The sequence below is a fragment of the Sturnira hondurensis genome, unplaced genomic scaffold (assembly GCF_014824575.4).
Source record: "Sturnira hondurensis isolate 20B ecotype Veracruz unplaced genomic scaffold, ASM1482457v3 Scaffold0014436, whole genome shotgun sequence".
Taxonomy (NCBI): domain Eukaryota; kingdom Metazoa; phylum Chordata; class Mammalia; order Chiroptera; family Phyllostomidae; genus Sturnira; species Sturnira hondurensis.
In genome coordinates, this window is record NW_028087067.1 from 2,196,978 (window position 1) to 2,215,988 (window position 19,011).

General features: G+C 59.1%; 1 protein-coding gene across 1 annotated transcript in view; it reads right to left on the reverse strand.

The window, feature by feature from the left end:
• Positions 1 to 3,334: 3,334 nt before the first annotated feature.
• MYOM2 (myomesin 2) overlaps positions 3,335 to 19,011 on the reverse strand; it is a 48,511-nt gene continuing 32,834 nt past the window's right edge. The window contains exons 24-37 of the mRNA XM_037063375.1: positions 17,123 to 17,167; positions 16,568 to 16,704; positions 14,814 to 14,958; positions 14,644 to 14,704; positions 12,910 to 12,976; positions 10,397 to 10,510; positions 10,140 to 10,227; positions 9,589 to 9,627; positions 8,487 to 8,592; positions 7,276 to 7,439; positions 7,018 to 7,054; positions 5,653 to 5,675; positions 4,986 to 5,041; positions 3,335 to 3,930 (exon numbers count right to left, since the gene is read on the reverse strand). Of these exons, the coding sequence (XP_036919270.1) occupies positions 3,607 to 3,930; positions 4,986 to 5,041; positions 5,653 to 5,675; positions 7,018 to 7,054; positions 7,276 to 7,439; positions 8,487 to 8,592; positions 9,589 to 9,627; positions 10,140 to 10,227; positions 10,397 to 10,510; positions 12,910 to 12,976; positions 14,644 to 14,704; positions 14,814 to 14,958; positions 16,568 to 16,704; positions 17,123 to 17,167 (1,406 nt within the window). The 3' untranslated portion in view covers positions 3,335 to 3,606. The remainder of the gene's footprint in view (positions 3,931 to 4,985; positions 5,042 to 5,652; positions 5,676 to 7,017; positions 7,055 to 7,275; positions 7,440 to 8,486; positions 8,593 to 9,588; positions 9,628 to 10,139; positions 10,228 to 10,396; positions 10,511 to 12,909; positions 12,977 to 14,643; positions 14,705 to 14,813; positions 14,959 to 16,567; positions 16,705 to 17,122; positions 17,168 to 19,011) is intronic.

Here is a 19,011-nt window from a genome sequence, read left to right on the forward strand (position 1 = left end):
TCAGCCCCACAGGGAGGTTCCGGTGGAGAAGCGGCAGCGACCACAGCCTCTACGGAGGGGTCCCCCGCTCTCTGTTGCCAGGAGGTCAGGGGGTCAAGATGTGTGGGAGCCGCTGATGCCGTCTTGGTAACAAACGGCATCGGCATCGAAGAAACGAATCGGGAAGGGAATGGGGTGGGGTGGATGGGCTTCCTGTTTCCTCTGCCATCGTCCACGTGCCGATGGCCTGCTTTCTGGGTGCGAGCAGAGGAGCGTCGACAGCGGCCCTGTGTCCGGCCCTCGGGGGCCCCACCATGGAACCAGGAGGACGGTGTGCATTTCAGTACATGTCCCGTGGCAAATGGCCTGTGTCTCCTCTGCACACAGCACAGACTCCATCCATTTCTGCTTAATCAGATTCGGGAGAAAAAATGGTCATTTCTTCCTCCACCTCGCTTCCCAGCGTGCTCCTTCAACCTCTCAGGGCAAAAGTAGCCCATAAACATGAAGACCAGTAGGACCCTGGAGACACTAAAAAGAATATTGGGGGGCAATTCACGGACGTCTCTGTAAATAACAGATGTGACGCTGCCGGAATCTGGCTAAAATCACGGCTCCCGGATCAGGGCTGTGATGTGTGTGGCTGCAATGCCTCCCACCTGTGAGTCTCGTCCCCTGAGCTTCCCCGCAGACCCCCCAACCCCCACTCCTGAATCTCCAAGGGCCGGTTCCACGTCAGCCCCCAAGTGTGGCCGAGGGGAGCATACTCTCAGGAGAAATCAACGCTGGAAGGGGGCACGTGGGGGAAAGGCACGGGTACAGTCATCACTGAGCCTGCGTCTCGGACCCGGCAGCTGGTGGCACAGAGCTGCCCCTGGAAACAACGGCGCTGGCTTTCTCCCCCGCTCCTTCCCCGCCTGTCCCCTCCTGGTCTGCGCCTTGTCCTCCGAGTCCCCGCTGTGCCAGGCGGTGCCTGCAGGGTGGGTCGGAATTCGGAGTCGTAGCCCTTGTGACTGCCGTCAGCGTTTTCCAGGGTGGAGGCAGGCAGATGGGATTCGTTCCTTTATTTGTTTTTGACAAAAAGCCAGTCAGGTGCGATGCACCGTTTACCCAGTGTGTTTTCACTTCCACAGAGCATCACGGACCATTCCATCTTTTTATCCCCAAAACACCGGTGCACACCCACAACTTCTACATCTATGGGTTCCTATTGCACAGGCCGCATTTTTTCTGCACTTTTCGCGTGCCTCCTTTCCCCACACGGGGCCCGGAGGCACTGCGCTCACGGCCACCCCGCCCGTCAGGAACACACACGCAGTTCGGCCAGCGAACTCGTAGCGACCCGGCGGGTGTTCATCCAAGACGTTCTCTACCCTCCTCGGGTTGAGTCCCATCTTACTTCCACCTGTGCACGCACCTGCTTGTGTGGAACCCTCGTTTAAGGCGTTTTTGGTCTCTCTTTACAAAAATGGGATTTTCCTGCCCATATTTACTTTCCCCTTATTCACACAACCGTATCTGTGGCTCCCACGCTAAACCCACTGGCAGAGGTCGAAGGCACAGGTGAAGACAGTGTGACTTCACCAGCTGTGTCTGCCCCCTCATGCCACCTGGTCAAGGCCACAACGTCCTGCTGGGGACACGGGGGAGCCCCTGTGCCCCACACGCCCCTGTGAAACGTGGGGTATTGAGAGTTCACACCCAAACGCAGTGTGTCGGTGGCTGGCCTCTTTCTGTGGCTTTGCTGACCCAGGAACAGCCTTGGAACATCTCAGGAGGTCTGTTCCTGTCCTTCTCCGGCTTCTCTGGGGTGTCACACGGAGACCGAGGGGCCCCATGACTGCCGTCAGCGTTAGCTGCCGCTTCCTGGGATCACTCACACAGGGGACCTGTCCCCGTCACTGAGGCCAGCGCAATGCCACCAGTGACCTTCCACTCACTAAGTCAGTGGTGACACAGGTCCCGTCTGGTGGGGGTGCTGGTCAAGGCAGGCTGGGGGGTGGGGGGTGTGAGGGAACTCCCCATACTGCCCCCTCAGTTCTGCTCTGAACCTGAAACTACTCGAGAAAACGCAACGCACTACAAACATCACGTGACTTGAGTAAACGCAGAACCATTTAATTCTTTCCCACAAACCACCACTGCTCAGAGTGACTGTCTAGACCAGGGGTGTCGAACTCATCTTCCCCGGGGGACCACATCGGCCTCGCGGTTGCCTTCAAAGGGCGGGATGTACCGTTAGGACTGTACACGTGTAACTGCTCCAACTGCTCCCTAACTCGGGGCAAGGAGCTGGGCGCTGCCGCCGGGTGGAAACAGGTGCCGGGCTGGACCCAAGGTGGAGGGCCCTGCGTTTGCCGCCCGTGGCCCACACAGCAGAGTCCGTGAGCTGTGCGTCTGACGAGGGGCAGGTAGAGAAAACCCGTCTGGGTGCCCTGGGCGCCCCCATCCTCGTAGAGACGGTCTCCGCTCGCCTTCCCCTGCACAGCAGACAAGGTGGCGTCGTCTTAGGTCCTCGCCACTGCCCCACCCGCACCCGACGGGAGAGCCCGCTTGTCCGACTGCGTGACTCAGGACACGTCTGAGTTCCGGGGTCTCTTGACTGCCCTGGGGAGTGCAGCCTTCCCCACGAGACTCGCTTCCGATCGAAAGACACACAGAGGCCGCACGTAAAGGGATGGAATGTTAGAGGGTCTTCCTTGGGGAGAAGGAGGAAGAAGATTGAAATAGGAACGGTGAACGGAAATAAATGCCTACCAGCAAATGAATCTACAAGCAAACAAACAGAAGCCGACGCACGGACCCGGGGCTGGGGGCCAAAGGGGGGGGGGACGCAGACGTCCGGATGGGTGGTCACAGCAGGATGTCACGTCCGGCACGGGAACGCGTCGGTGATGCTGGAACGGCTCTGTGTGGCATCGGGCGGGGATGAGACTGATGGGGAAGGTGGCGCAGCACCGCGCACAGCGTCTGGTCACGGGGGTGCACCCCTGAGGCCAGCTCGCTGCGTGCGTCCACTGTGATTGAAAAGGGACTGAGGAGAGAATACCGTTGCCGATGCGTTTCATTTTCCTCCACAGAGACCCTGGGTCCCAAATGTGACAGCCGCTCAGTGCTTCTCAGTGTGCACAGGTGTCTGGCTTCCTGGGGACAGTCATTCTGTGGGTGCCTCTCGGGCCAGGTTCCATCACCCTGTCACCAAGCCCTGAGGGGTCAAGGTTAGGAGGGACTTGTGCAGAGGGCAGATGCCCACCCCCCAGGTTCCCCCGCTGTGACCCTGTGGGACAGTCGCAATTGAACAGGTGAGGAAGAGGGTGTAGTTCGGACGACTGGGTACAGGAGAACCACAACAAGCTGCCTCTTAGAGGTTTATTCGTTGGAAGCAAGAAAACACAGAGTGACCGAGTCACACCAGCTCAAGAGGCTCCAGCCAGGACCTCGGCAGCTTCAGGAGGCCAGGCGTGGGCGAGGACAGGATGCTGCCCAGATCCCCCGCTGTCCACTCAGGAACCTACACTAGCAGTGAACCAACATGAAAACATCACGGGGACCCAGGAGCCACGCTCTGCTCGCACCACGCCCCCTGCACAGCGCACCACAGGCCTGGACGTTAGGCCCCCGCCACGCTCACGGTTTCGTGGGGGCGGAGGCGGCGGCCGGGGGCAGGCGCTGGGGTGCAGCCTGCTGCGGCGGCTGCATGTCGGGGACCTTCTCGCCATGCTTGTACACGCTGACCGTCACGTCGATCTTCTCGCCCCCGTACTTGTTCTTGACATTGATGCTGTACTTCCCAGAGTCCTCGGCGGTCACGCCCTTGATGGACATGCTGACGTACTTGGCCTGCTCCACCTTCACGGAGAAGTGCTCGTTGAGCTCGATGTCGTGGTCGTTCTTGAACCACACGACCTCGGGGTCGGGGTTTCCAAACACCGTACAGGTCAGATTCAAGGTCTGTGGGAGGGAGGGCGGGAGGAGAGGGGCAGGTGGGAAAGAGAAAGGTCAGGGCCTCCCTTGGCTGGGGCCCCGTCACACTCGGGGTCCCTGCCGGCCCTTCGAATCGTTTTCGAGTCAATGGGCCCTTATGTGCCGAGGCACCAGGCCATTCCCCTGGGCCCCCCGAGAACAGGGGACAAGCTGGGGCAAAACCGGTGGTGACTTTTCTACATGTTCTCTGCTGTGATCCTCAGCCATAGACAGCCAGAGACCTCAAAGGCAGTGGGACGCTCCTATGGCTCACAGCAGACACTTCAGCCTGCTTCTCAGCGTCCTTCACATCAGCCCCAGAGAGCCTGCTGGGGACGCAGAGTCCGCCCCCCTTTGCGCCTGTGGCCACCGTGGGTTTCTCGGCGCCGTCTCGGCCACAAGCCTGTGACTGGCTGGCCTCAGCGCTGGGCCCTCCCTAGCCACTGAAGGAAAGGTCTGCCGACTTCTGGGTCTCCGCCACTAAACTCCCCTCCGCTCCCGTCCCGTGACATCGAGCTAGAACCTGACGCACCCGAGATGTGGGGACTCGGTGTCAGCAACCCCCCAACAGGGGACAAGTGAAAACGCCCAGAAACAGCTCCCAGCATCTCCCCCAAAGTGGGCTCGAACCCTGCAGAGCGGTTTCTTCTCCCTCTCACACTGACTGGAAGAGGCGGTGTCCCATGGGCGTGTCCCCCACCCTCGGTCGGTCATTCACCTAACCAGCCCGGGGACCAACACCAGACAACAGACCCCAGTGGATGCCCTGGAAGGGCCGGACAGCTGCCACTACGCAGCTGGGCGGTGCCTGAGTCACGCAGCCTGTCCCCAGGGGCATAAAGGTGGTTGTGGATTCAGAATCAGAATATGAAACACAACGGTTACCAGAGGCAGCGGGACAAGCAGGACATGGCTGGGGTGCCCCGGTCCCCCGGGATGAGTGACTCGCCCCCACTTCCAGGTCCCCGTGCAGCCCTTTGCCCAGGGCCACATGCCCTGCGAAGCACCCGGGTCCCAGGATCCTGCTGTCTGTCTGTCCTTACCTTGCCTTCCATTATGGTCACCACGTCAGGCAAACCGCCGATCACCTTCCCGCGGTCTGCAACACGGCAGGGGGTCAGCTGAGAGCAGCCTCCATGAGCAGATGCCCCCTGCAGGCCCCCACCGACCCCACGGTGGAGAGTGTAGGTGGTGAGCCCGATCCTGGCTCCGGGGCGGGGGGGGGGGGAAGGGCGGGTCTGTGACAGGGAGGGGGTGAGCGGCGCACCCCAGGCCCACGAGGGAAAACCGTGCTGCGATTCGGTCGGGAAGTGGGGGGGTGTGGTGTGGACGGTGGGGCGAGCGAGCTGGCACAGTGCCCAGACAGACACCTTTTATCTCCTGCCCACCGCGGCGTCTGACAGGCAGAGCTCCCTGGCTGGCGAGCGTCTGACACCCACCCCGAAGCCTCCCAGCACACGTGTCAGACACGCTCTAGTCTCGGGCTCCCCTGTGAGTCCTCCAAGCCCCACCCGACTGGGGCCAAGTCCACCGACACAGAGCAGGTGGGCGAGTGCAGGAGGGACGGGGGCGGTGGAGGGGCAGCCGTGGAGGGGCAGGTGCGGACAGGTGCAGAGGGTACCCAGCAGGTGAGACTGTCGGGGTTAGCATCCGACACACACTTAACCCTCCAAGCCACCCCTCTCCACACAAGGAGCCTTGGGCACTTACTCTTCTCCGCAAAAGCAGCCGCTCTGGAAGCGCGAGGGGCAGACGGGAGAGAACAAAAGAGTCGTGAGAAAACGCACAGACGCCCCGCACCGAGCACCCCGCAGGGGAGAGGCTGGCTGAGAGGCAGCGGGGGAGGGGAGCCCCTGCCTTCTCCCCAGAGGGACCCGCTGGCTGGCTGGGCTCTCCTTCCAGGGACGACCTGCACTTCCCCAGTCCCCACGGCCCGTTTGAGAGGGGACACCCTGTCCTTCAGCTGCTGAAACCCACAGAGGAGTTCGGCGTCCAGACTCAGGGGCTGGAGCGATTTGCTTTCTCACTGAATTCACCAGACTGCACTAGAGAGCGCTACGTACTTCTGAAAACGCAGGCTTCTAATTTATCTCCATTCATTCCCTGCACGTTTACTGAGTGACGCCGTGCGGGCCCATGGGTGTTGTTTCCGATGCTCCAAAATTCAGACACACACTTAAAAATCCGAAGTTATTGTTTAAAGCTGCTCTGAACAATGGAATATTACTCAGCACTGAGAACAGATGCGTTCTCCAGCCGGGAAGACACGTGGGGGAACCTGACATGCATGTGACTGAGTCCAGGAGTCAATGTTCCTGAAAAGGCCACACGATGTGTGAGCCCAACCCTGTGACATCCCGGAGAAGGCGAGACTGTGGGGACAGTGACGGATCAGGGGTTGTCAAGGGGTTGGGGGGAGGGGTGCACAGGGGGGCCCAGAGGGTTTGGGACAGTGAGTCTGCTCTGTGCGATGCTGTGATGATGGACACATGTCATCGTGCATTTGTCCAAACCCACCAAACGTGCAACACCCAGAGTGACCCTGATGTCACCTGTGGACTCTGGTGACACTGACATGTCAGCGCAGGTTTGTCAGTTGTGACACGTCCCATCTGCTGGGGGTGCAGATGGAGGGGGCAGGCTGTGCATGGGGTGGGGGGGGTCAAGGGGTTTGTGGAAAATCTCTGTACCTTCCTCTCAGTTTCACTCTAAAACTAAAAATGCTCTCAAAGGATAAAATCTTAAATAGAACCTAAATATGTAACTTTTTAAAAAATTGCTCTTCATGATATGTTATCATAATCATGACTTTCTCAGAAATTCGTTGTTTTAACCACCTAAACCCACACGGGTTATCAGGACTCTAGAGGGTTAACTAACAGACACATTCACAGTCGACACGAGAGGCCGCCCTCCTTCCCTCGGAGCTGCCGAGGTCACCACTGTGGTCCCCATTGCCAGGAAAGGACACCCCCTGGGCCACCTGGGTGCCCGAGAAGCCCCCACACTCAGCCTAAACAACCAGAGGCGACAGAAGCTCCCCACGTAGGATGACTGCCCAGCCCGCACACTCACTTGAGCTGCTGGAATTCCGCCAAGGCGTCGTCAAAGGCTGAAAAGAGACAGTGTCAGGGATGCAGCGGGGCCCCCCGTGCTCACCCCCCAGCTCTGGGGCTCCACTCCCGGATCTGCCTAATGCAGCCGGACATGCGAGCGAGCTGACCGTCTGCCGGTCACTTCTCCAAGGGAAACCACAGCTCCCACCATCTCCCTCTCCGCATCGCGAGCAGCCCCCAGAGGCCCGGCTCTTGGACGCTGGGCAGTGGCCCTCACCTTGACCAGACAGGTCCAGGGAGCGCTGGTGGCTGTCCTTGCCGTCGAAGATCTCGAAGGTGTACTTCCCCTTGTCCTTCTCCGAGGGCTCGCAGACCTGCAACCAGGCCATCTCCTCGCTGCCCCCGATCCGCATGTGCTCGCTGGACGAAATCTTGGCATCTCTGAAAAGCGGAAGAGGGGCGGGGGGTGTCGGCATTCAGAGCCTCGGTTGTGCGAGAGACACTGCCGGGCGCCGGGCTCGGGGTTGGGGCCGGGGCTGGGGGGGGCCTTATCTGCGGCAGCGCCGCCGCCGGCCCCCAGGCTTTCCCGGACGTCAGTGACCCCTTCACCAACCAAGAGCTCGGACCGGAAACCTTCCAACATCCTAGAGGGTACCAGGTTTTTCAAGACACGCTGTTTTCTAACAGATGCATGTTGGCCACAGCGTGGTGGATTTTAAAACACTCTGTGCCGTGTGGCATTAATTTTTTAATCGTATGTGATCTAGCAGCCACAGTCCTGGCTGTGAACCCGAAAGAACTGGAAGCCTGGACTGCACACAGCTGCACTACGCACAGCAGCCAGCAGGGGGAAGCATTGCTCACGCCCACGGCGGGGGCGGGCACTGATGGACAAATAGACACGGTTCATCCCTTCACTCGGCCTTAAAAAGGGCAGCCCAGCAAGGACGCTCAGAGTAGCCTGGGGTCAGCAGGGCTGTCCCCCGAATTCCCTCAGGGCTCCCCACTGCAGCCTGTCCTACAAATGTGACCCACTAAGGACACATGCACTGCTGGGGGGTCGGGGGAGGGGACATAGGCAGGCATCTCGGGCACCAGCCGCCCCACTCAGCTCCTCGATGAGACCTCAGGGGACCCCCGCAGGGAGAGTTTCACCATGGACGCCCCGCCGGCAGCGGGGCGGGGCAGCAAACGGGAAACGGAGACCTGCTGTGCGTGCAGACCTCCCCCGGCTGGCTGCCTGCCTCCCCCCACGCGCGTCCTGGGCTAACTTGGGTCCTGTCCTTGGTGACCCAGTCCACAGGGAGGCCACAGACCCGGCGTTTGGAGCGTGGCCTCCAAAGCGTGTTTCGGGGATCGGCCGTTGTCACTGGGGAGCCGCCCTTGTCCCCAACGAGACACGGGGGAAGTCGGTCCCGCCCCCTCGGCCCCGCCCTCCCCAGCCACAGCACCGGTTTCCGGGAGGATGGGGCCCTGGGCCCTGCTCACTTGTGGTACCAGTTCACACGCATCTCCTCGGTGAAGTACTTCAGGAAGCACTGTAGTCTGATCCCCTCCGGTGTGCAGAGCACCTTCAGCGGAGAGGCCGACGCGCCTGCCGGGAGCGGGCACACTCAGCTCCGGGACGACCACTGGCGCTCGCCAGAAGACGGGAGCCTGGCAGACGCCCCGGGCCCATGCGTTCCCGTTCCCGAGTCACATTCGCTCATTCAACAAGCATGGCCACCAGAACGATCTGGAAAACCCTGCTGAATGTGGTCGGGGTGCGGCCAGAGGAGACTTCCCCAGACTGGAGAAGCCAGTCTGTGCCCACGCTGTGCGCTGTGCGGGTTCTGGTGACCTACATGAGGTTTGTAGCCCAGGGGGCAGAGCTTCACACCATGGTGCTAAGGTCCCTGGCCCAGGGCCTCCGCCACCATGGGCCTCCCAGCGTCCCGTCCCCCTCACTGTCCATCCTGCAACCGTGGACGCAGAGCCGGGCAGAGGGGAACGTTCTCGGTGGAAGAAGGAAGTGTGAGTGGTAACAGCTTAGAAACGGGCGTTGTGTGGCTGCCAGGCAGTCCCTGCGTCTGTTGGATGGGAGACGAGACTCCCGGGGACCAGGAGGGGCTCTCGACCTGCTGGGAATCCACCGCATGACCAAGGACACACTGCGCCTCTCTCGGCGACATGCCCTGTCCTCGGGCACTCAGCAGGGTCCCCTTAAAGGCTTTGAGGAAACAGGTGCACCCCCATCCAGCCCTGTGCTCCTCGCCAGCTCTGGCTCGGGGGACACCGCGCACGCCCCGGCTCCTAGAGCCTGCTTCTCCCTCACACATGGGCATGGTGAGTGCAGAAACGTAATCGGCACGTTCACACCCCCGGGATGTGCGATGTGTGAGCAAGGCTGGGAGACACGGGCCAACGTAACGCTGAAAAGCCCTTGACAAACCGCCACTTAGGCGGCAGGGAGCTGCTCGGCCATGTCATCGGGACAGCCCTGCTGACCCCAGGCTACTCTGAGCCTTGGGGGCGGCACCTGTCATCACAGTCCCTGGAATTGGGGGAGTTAGCCCCCGACGGGACTTCAAAACCAGCAGGCGTTACTCACCACAGATTCTGCTCATTGCCAGGATCATGTCCTCGTACACTGGGGAGAAAGACACAGCGTCACTGCACCAATCGCATCTGAAAGCTGCCTTTTCACGCTTGACTGACCCAATGCAGGGCACCACGGCCTGCGTTTGGAGGATGAAACACTATAACGCAGCATTCCTCTATAACGGGCCGACGAGTGCGATGAACCCGCCCGGCCGCCCGCTGTTTAAACCAGGAGCAAGTGGGTTTCACACGACGTAAACCCAGCTGTGTCACTGAGTTCCTCTGTCACGGCCTCAATCACACCCACTGCGTCAGAAATGGGACCAAACATGGCCCGTGATGATGGGCTAGAATGACGTCTCACGGACACCCAAACGGATAGCTTTCGTTTTTCTGAAACACTGAGACAGCTTTGAATGTGCCTAGTGTACCAATCTCTTCCTTCCACTGCCAACAAGGCAGGTGCGCTACAGCCCAGGATGCACGGGAAGGCACCCCAAAACACGCCCGCCCGGTCAGTGAAACGCCACTCCTCGGCAGCACAGGGAAGGTTCCGGTTACCTTTGCCGGATATGTCAAGGACAGACACATCTTCACCTCTGTCGTCTTTCAAGGTGGCCTTGTACTCGCCGTGGTCCTTCTTGGATATCTACAAAGAAAGCGCATCCCGTGTGTGGGTGAAATGGGACACGCTTTCTTTGCAGACCGCGGAAATTTGGGGTGCAAACTGGGAGGCGATGCAGGCCTGGGGCGCCCCGGGTCAGTGTGTGTGGCGTGGCATGGCGTGGCGTGGCGTGGCGTGGCGTGGCGTGGCGTACCTTGGGGATGAGCAGCTCACAGACGCCCCGCTCCAGGTCAGGCAAGCTCTCAGTCTCGTACAGAACATCGTCCTTGAGCCACTTGAAAACGGTGTCTTTCTTCGTGTTTGCGACCTGGAGGACAGAAGCCTCACGTTTGGTATGGGGAGCGCCCTGGCGCGTAGAATAAAGTCTTCTGGTGATACATCACAGCCCTTAAAAAGAACCGATTTTTATCACAGACACACTCAGAGGCTCCCGGAAAAGCCGCTGGTTGTAATGACGGCAAATAGTTTTCTAAGTTCCGGCATCTAAAATAACTCAGCTCTTGCACGCAGGCAAGGAAGGACTCCGCACTGTGCCAGCCCATGGAATCGGGCAGGGCGTCTGGTTCATACGGAATGTCAGTGATAAAAACAAGTTCTGAGCAACATTATTTTAGAATTTTCTACCGACCGTCCATGCTACTTATTCTCTGAACCTTCCCCACCCCATCCTCCTCCCACTCCCCTGTTGCTAACCCTCCGTGTGATCTCCATTTCTGTGGTTCTGTTCCTGTTCTAGTTGTTTGCTTAGTTTGTTTTTGTTTTAGGTGTGATGGTTAATAATTGTGAGTTTGCTGTTATTTGACTGTACATGTTTTTTATCTTCTTTTTCTTAGATAAGTCCCTTTAACATTTCATATAATAAGGGCTTGGTGATGATGAACTCCTTTAACTTGACCTTATCTGGGAAGCACTTTTGAAGGGGGGGAATGGGGCAACTGTAATAGCACAATCAATAAAATATATTTTTTAAAATTTTTTAAAGAATTTAAGCAATATAAAATATTCTTAGGGGCCTGTGACAGGGTTAGTGGCTGTTCTTTTGGCGGTGTGACATTTCAGGTGCATCTACATGGAAGCAAAGACGCCTTCTCCCCAGATAAGCCCAGTGGGGCTGAGAGCCTCTCCTTTCCACTGGAATCTCTGACCTCAGCTTGAACTTGAACTGAGCTTCACAGAGCTCCAAAGGCAGGCGGCATCTCAGGTCCCGCACCCTGAGGCACACGCCCGATGGAAGAGAGGAAGTTCCGGTTCTGTACAAGCAGACGGTACTGACCACACCGGCCTCTGTGGGACTGACGACCCTGCAGTCCCACCCACGCGGACTCAACACGGTGAGGGCAAGAGCACACGCAAACATCCAGGCAGATTTCCTATGGCTCTACCGTGTGTGCAGGCAGGGACACGGGGCCCCTAGACTGGCGTGATCTGCGTGTCTTACACCTGTGCCCGGGGCGTGGCCACGTGCCGGACAAAGGAGGGGTGGCTGAGCCCACAGTGTGTGGGGGTCCGTGCAGGGAGCGTCCCCACTGGCATGGAGGGGAGTCCGATGGGTCTTCCTTCAAATGTCAGAACTACAATTGGTAACAACTTGATAATAAACTGCAGGATTTGGGCTGTTGCCAAACAGGTCCAGCCAGCGAGGCCTTGAGCCCAACATTTCAAAACCCTCCCCCTGTCCGTTGTACGGCAACCCAGCCCCCGCCTGTTCCCGGTCATAACTCAGCACCGCATGTTCCCGGGCACCAGAAAAACTCTGTTCCAGTGGCCTTCACGTCCGTTCTCTGAAACAGATGTCCTCGGTTAACCTATCTGTCCTGTAACTGTGGTCCCCATGCCCCTGAACAAGGCACTTGTCTCTTCTGTGACCCTCAGTGATTTCCTGCTACCACCCATCGCCTGCGGTCCCCTGGCATGGACAGCGGCGTGCAGGGAAGGGGACGCAAGCTCGCCACTGAGACTCCGCGAGGCACAGTCCCCGACGCCTCACATGCACTGGGTGGGGGACCCCCACCGGACCTCCTTCTGTTTACAATCAAAGTCCCCACCTTGCACTCTGCCTTTCAAATGATTTTCTCTGTGCGCTCACAAGAACATCCACTCACATAAATTCTTCCCCATGGGTTTTACATACACAAACTCAAAAAACGGCCATCTGTCAAAGTGTTACGAGGTGAAAACTAGGCAGAAAGAGGCTCATGGAATCCCAGGAGGGCTGCCCCAGTGCTGTCCACTGGACGTGGACCGTGCGCTGCCGGGCTGTCCTTCCCTGGGACGGCCCCACAGCAGGTGCCCCTGAGCCGAAGTTTCCCCCGTGCAGACCGTGAGAGGCGGTGGTCGGCGAACGCCTGTCTCGCTGTGTCGTTACAGCCGAAACAGGGAAGCCTCTTCTTCCCCAAACACACTTTTACTTCCCGGTGAAGCCGTGGGACCGGCCTGGACATGGCCACACTTCCTCACGGCTCCCTCTCATAACTTTGCTCCCCGACATCTTAAGTAAATATTTTTACAAACTGCCCACCTGCGTCTGCGTCTGCAGGCCACCTTCATCCGTCCCGGGGAACCAAGATGAGACTGAAAGTCTGGGAGCAAACACCTCCCCGGGATCCATCCACCCATGCCGCACCCACCCCAGGCCCCCGAAGGCCTCTCCGGAGCACACGGAGTGAGCGTCTGCCACTCTCTCCTCTCACTGGACCCACCCCTCACCTTGCACACCAGTCGGACTTCACACTCCTCCGTGACGTCCCAGTGCAGGTACTCGGCAAAGGGGGGGGGGGGGTGAAGAAGTGAGATGGAATAGTACGTGTTAGACATGTGAACACGTGCATGTATACTGTGTGCGTGTGTGAGTGTGCACATGTGTGATCGCATGGCTGTATCTGTGCGTGTGTGTGTGTTCATGTACACACGTGTGAACTTGTGTGTGTGTTGGGCAAAAGGAAATAGCTGTCCTGTGTGAACCGAGACAGCCGGTCTCAGGATGAAACCGACTGGCGTGTGGCCCTGACGTTGCCTAAACCCGCGTCCCCGGGTGCGGTCCCACCTCCGTGCCCTTTAGGAGGAGGGGTCGTGCTTCCCCCCCAAGGCTCGGCGCAGACTTCAGACGAGGACCAGTGATCGGGCGGAGAGCAGGCTGCGTGGCCCGGCTGCTGTGTCAACGCGTAACACTTTGAAATCAAACGTGGCTTTCTGTGTTCTTTAAAATACCATCAAGTGCAGATGCAAATCACATACTGGTGACACTGTCATGAGCTCATTCAACACAAAAATACAAGGCGATTTTAAGGTACCTATTGATTCCTCTCCCATAAATGTATTCTGTAAAGTTAAGAAACTCGTGATGTAGAATGAGTGAAGTAAAATATCTTTGATGACTAACAATAATAATAACATGAACAACAAGAGTAAAAAGGATGTCTTGAGGTTATATTTTATAATCCCCATTCTAATTATTTCAAAGACACAGAAATCCAATATTTAAAAAATCTCATAGAAAAATAAGCCCTTGGGCTACTTTTTCAGGCTCTGGAATTGATCCATTTTTTTTCTATCTAGTGAGGGTGCACTTTAAAACACCATGTATTTAAAATGCGCTGTTTGCAGTCAAACAGCTAAACTATGTAGAAGTTAACGCGGTCCCAGGATTCTGAGTAAAACAGCAAGTTCCTGGCAACAGGAATAGCTTCCACGGCCTGGTCCCCATTGCAAAGCCTGCCAGTGACCCCCAGCGCCGGCCGATGCCCTCTCCCCTTTGTTGTCAAAGCGCTGGACCTGCCTGAGGCCCCGCCCTCCTCCCTGTTGTGAGGCCGGCTCCTCCCAAGTTCACCAGTAAGAGCTGAGCTCGCCTACAGGAGGTGTTTTATAGATGCTGCAAGAGGCCCCAGGGCTCAGGGTCAAAACAGATGCAAGGTGAGCCATGGAGCCGGGGGCGTGGCGGCTGCGGGATCACCCACCCTGAGCTGTGGCTCCCCCAGAACCGGGCAGCCAGGCATGGAGACACCATCCACGCAGTGAGAGGAGCGTCTCCCTTCTCCAACAGACAGACACACAGACACTAAAGGGTTAGCACAGAGGACTGCTTACCAGGAGTGAGTGCTGGGGAGCTTATCTCCCCAGCGTGGGCGAGAGACCAGTTAGTTACTTAGCAAGTCAGCCACCGAGCCTGGCTACGCCAGTCATCTCCTCGGCCAGGGCAGTTATGGCCAACGGGACGCTAAACGCTACATTCTGGGGCTTTGGAGGTGGGAATGAGGGGGAAAAAAACAGATGAGAGGAAGGAGGAGGGCGGACAGCAGAAAGGCCCCCCAGCGCCTGGAGGAGGCAGCGGTCGGGCGGCTGGCCGGGCGGCTGGCCGGGTAAAGGGGCATTAGGCCTCGACCCGCGCGGGGCTGGCTTTAAACACAAACCCAAGTTCTGGGCGGCAGGCAAGTCACACACCTACCTTGCTTCCTGAGAAATTCTTTTCGTTGAAACTCAGCCTCTTCTAGGACAGCCTTGAAAGCTAAATTCAACATTTAAGGAGGGGAAAGACAGGAAACAGGTTTGTGTCTCTGGTCAGCAGAGCCCACGGGATCTCCCCTCTCCCCGGGAGGACGCCCGGTCCCGCCTACCATCCCCGATGAGCACCAGCGAGGACTGGCTCTTGGCCTTGCCGTCCTGGATCTGCACGGTGTAGGTGCCCTCGTCGTCGACCGTGAACTTGTCCATCACCATCTCGACGACGCCGGTGGACTTGTCACACTTCATCCTGTGTGCCTGGGGGCCGGGAGGGGGCCGGTCCTGCAGTGAGGCTGCTTCCTCCAGCTCGCCTCTCGAACGGAGCCACTGCATCGCCTGGGGTCTTACGGGATTGTGCGCACCGAGACCCGGGTGCAGCTCCATCCTCTAACGCTCCCAGCCGGCCAAACACCAAGTAGGGGACACCCATGCACATGTGGAGAGAGGCCCTGGTCGGGTGTTTGCCAGCAGGGGGTGGAGGGGCTATATCACCAGGGCCCCAGCAGAGTGAGCCTTGCAGCCTCGGACACACGGCTAACCCAAGACAACAAAGCCGTGTGCACCCATGGCGACACTGTGGTGGCCGTCCCAGCGGCGCTGTCCTTGGCCCTGAGGCCTCGGAGCTCCAGGGCCGTGCGGAGTGCTGCCACTGACCAGGTGCAGAGGCCCGGTGAGGGAGCATCGATTTTTCCAGGAGAGGCTGGAGGAGGGCTTGAGCGTTTCCACACTCAATGCTCCTCGTGTCCCTGAGCCCCAGCACACGGACCCCCGCCTGGCACCTGACACTGGTGGCTTCACCAAAACACCAGACTTGGGCCTCCAGGGTGAGCTTGGGGGGGACACTGCTGGACTCGACCTTGGATCTCAGTCAGGCACACGCCCCCCCCCCCGGGCTCCCTGCAGCCCCCGCCTCCCCCTCGCAGGACTCCGGGTCCTGTAGTCTTCTTGCTTCCTGCCTATCTCACTGGAAGATGCGTCCCCAAGAAGTGGGACGGTGTCGCCCACACGGCGCCCGTGCAGATAGGCTCATTGGCCGTCTAGGACACCAGGTTGGCCAGGTCTTCGGAGGCTACTGAGTGAGGCCGGGCCAGTTCTCACCGTCCTTCCCACCACGCCTTCCCAGGAGTGGACGCTGCTCTGGCCTCCTCACCCCCTCCACCTGCAGCCACCGCCAACTCCTGCGGTGTCCACGGCCGGGTGACTGACCACCAGCTCTGAGCAGGTGCAGACAGTGGGGTGCCTGTGCCCCGCCCGTACCCCAGTTCTCCCTCCTCGGACATGCTCCCAGAGCCAGCTCCCTTGAAATCCCTCCTAACAACGCCGGCATCTCAAATCTCAGCCCCCCGGACTCAGGCAGTGCGCCCTGCACTGACTCAGCGCTCTCTCGGTTCCATATTTTTCCGTATCATCCCCTCACTGAACCTGCGTTTCTTCAACTCGAAGATAATGTCCACGAGGCCACATTTACATCTCCCTTTGCCCGATGGACAATCAGGACCTGTCTGCAGGATAAAGGCCAACACCCACCGGGAAAGGCAGACAGGGCCCCGAGCCCCAGCGGGGAGCCCCAGGTTCTGTTTACTCAGAGACGGCTTTGGGGACTCTAGTGAGTCAAGGCCCAGCCCCCGCCCCAGGCCCGGGCCCCAGCAAACACAGAAACGCCACCTGCCCAGTTGGAAATGCCAGTGCCGTTCTGCGCGTGGCCAAGACCCCTCCTCCCTTCACCCTGCCCACCACACCCGCCTTCCACAGGGCAGATGGGCACCAGAACACACTCGGTGTTGAGTGTAAGTGAGTGGCCGCCGCGGCAAAGCCAAGGCCACGCTCTGCAGAGCCCGGCGCCCCGCCCCCACGCCCAGGAACTCACCTCGCCGTCTGAGACCTCCTTGTCGTTGATGACGAATCGGTAGCTGGCGTCTGGGGACAAGTGCTCGGCCTGCAGCCAGAAGCGAACCTGGCCGTGATCGAACACCTCGTAGGCTAACTCCGACTTCAGGGGGATGGCTGTGGGGACGGGGGTGCAGGTCAGCAGGCGGGAGCCCCGAGGGACAGGACAAGGGCGCCGTGGGAAACATCCATGCTGGCTATCATGAAACCCCCCAAAAGACAAAGCCCAGCAGCCTGTCACGTCTGCAGCCCGTGGTGGGGGAGCTGGGTGTGCAGAGCCCAGCTTTCTCCCTGGGTCCAGTGCGATTCTGCAATGGGGGTCCCATTTGACGGGCAGCCACACTGAACCCCAAATTCAAAACACTCCCCAGGCAATGAAAATGTCTGCAAGCACTTGCTTTACGTGGACAGGGGGCAAGCCTGGGGGCCGGAGCGGAAACGGGACCCCTCACCCCCTCGTGCGGCCCAGCGAGATCTGCACAGGGTCGGGCCGCCCGCCTGGTGCTGTCGCGAAGCCAAGCCCCGGCCCACTTACTGGGATTTTTGATCTCGTTGCTCAGGGCCATCAAACGTTCCAACTCTGAAAGGAAGAAGCACGTGTCTGCTGAGTTTCCCGGGCACACTCGGAAGCTCGCAAACAGTCCCGAGGCAGAGACGCACATCACGGAGCTGAACTACGGATGCAAGAGAAGCTCCCACCAGAAGGGAGAGGGGATGGGGGGCGACTTTGACCTGGGAGCACCGTCTCCAGTGAACTAGAGAGTCGCCCCCCTTACTAATGGGAAGCGTCAGGGCAGAGGTCTTGGAGGGGGCAGGCAGGCTCCAGGGAGGGGAGGGTCTGCTTCCAGATTCCCCAACGCCACGGGGCCTCCTTCCTCGAGTGGCCCGGCTAAGGACGCGTTGGTGGCCTGGGACTGACACCCCTTCAGAAGGTCCTTCTTCCACGTCTCTGTCACACACACGCCCCTCCCTGGCGCGTCACCGCGGTGGGTTAGCACGGGAAGAACCAATTCCACAGCGGGTCACGTTGCTCCCGAGAGAGCCCCGGAAGCGGCCCCACAAAAACCGAAGGTTCTAAGCCTTTTCTTCATTTCTTCCCTTTTTCCTTCCATCCTCCCCCACATTAGAATTTGGACTCAGACACTGGTCCCAAAGCCGTGTGCGAACATGTTTGTCTGAACCGAGACACGAAGCCAGGCTTTTCCTGGCAGAACGTGACCTTGGTCTGGGTGACAGTCAGGGGGCGGGCACAGACCCTTCCCTTCAGGCCTGACGGTCGAAACTCCCGTAAACCCAATGGGCTCCTGGGGCGGGTGCAAAGAGGTGCCCAAAACACTTTAAGGTCCTTCACATCCACGTTCAACACAAAATATGCTGGAATGTTCACCCTTCACAACAATTTAAAGTGAAAACGTCATCTGCAACCTCCACAGTGTTACAGAGGAGTGTGCCGATTTTAAGAATTATTTAAGGATGTTTGAGGGTAAAAAACTAGCTAAAGACCACACGGTAGGGTCAGAAGAGGCAGCTTGGGTAGCAGGACTCAGGGCCAGCCCCCCCGCAGACCCCAGGAAGGAGGGAGAACGGCCCCGCTCCTATCCTGCTGGGTCTTGTTACATTTGTAGGAGCCGACCGACCTCACCCCACATCTGAGGCAGCCGGACAGGTGCCCGCAGCCCACCGAGCACTGTCTCCCCACCTCCCTGGACGTCGGCCTGTGCCCTCCCGCCGGCACCCAGCCCGGGTCAGTTTCCCGGGACCACACCCCCAGCAAGCTGGCCACCGAGTGCCCACTGCCAAGGAGGGTCTGCGTCTCCAGCTGAGGTGTCTGAGAGGCCACGCGCCTCAGCCAAGGACTCAGGGACTCGGACGCTGTTAAAGACCCCAGAACGCTGGCATGGGAGGGTTCCGTGCAGTGCTGCACAGTCCGATGCACCTCACCGCCTGTCCGTGTAAAGAAGGGGAAGGCGGCCCACGTGCAGAAGGGGCGGGGCACACGCAGGAGCCCGGCAGCGAACAGCCGCCTCCGATCCTGCGAACGGACCCACGTGGAGCCACTGCGGTCTCCTGGGCCCCAGTGAGGACTTCCTCACCTCCCCCTGCCGTCTTCTCTTCGTGGGGGGGCGGGGGGCAAGTTGTGAGGTCAACAGTTAGGTGGTACTTCCCACACACAACTAGACACAGACACCCCGTGTCCTTCGTCACCCCGACTGCCCAACTCTGGGAGGGAACACAGGCAACTCTTTCTCTCCCACGTCCATCCCATTAACTTCACAGCTTATCGGCGAACACGCCACGTCCTGCTCACCACACTGCCCGCACGCAGCTGCAGCCCGCCAGCTGTGAAAGCAGTGTGTGCGCCGTACGTCCCGGGAAAGAGGGTGGACACCAGGGTCTGCATGATTTCTGAGCGGTCTTCAGTAT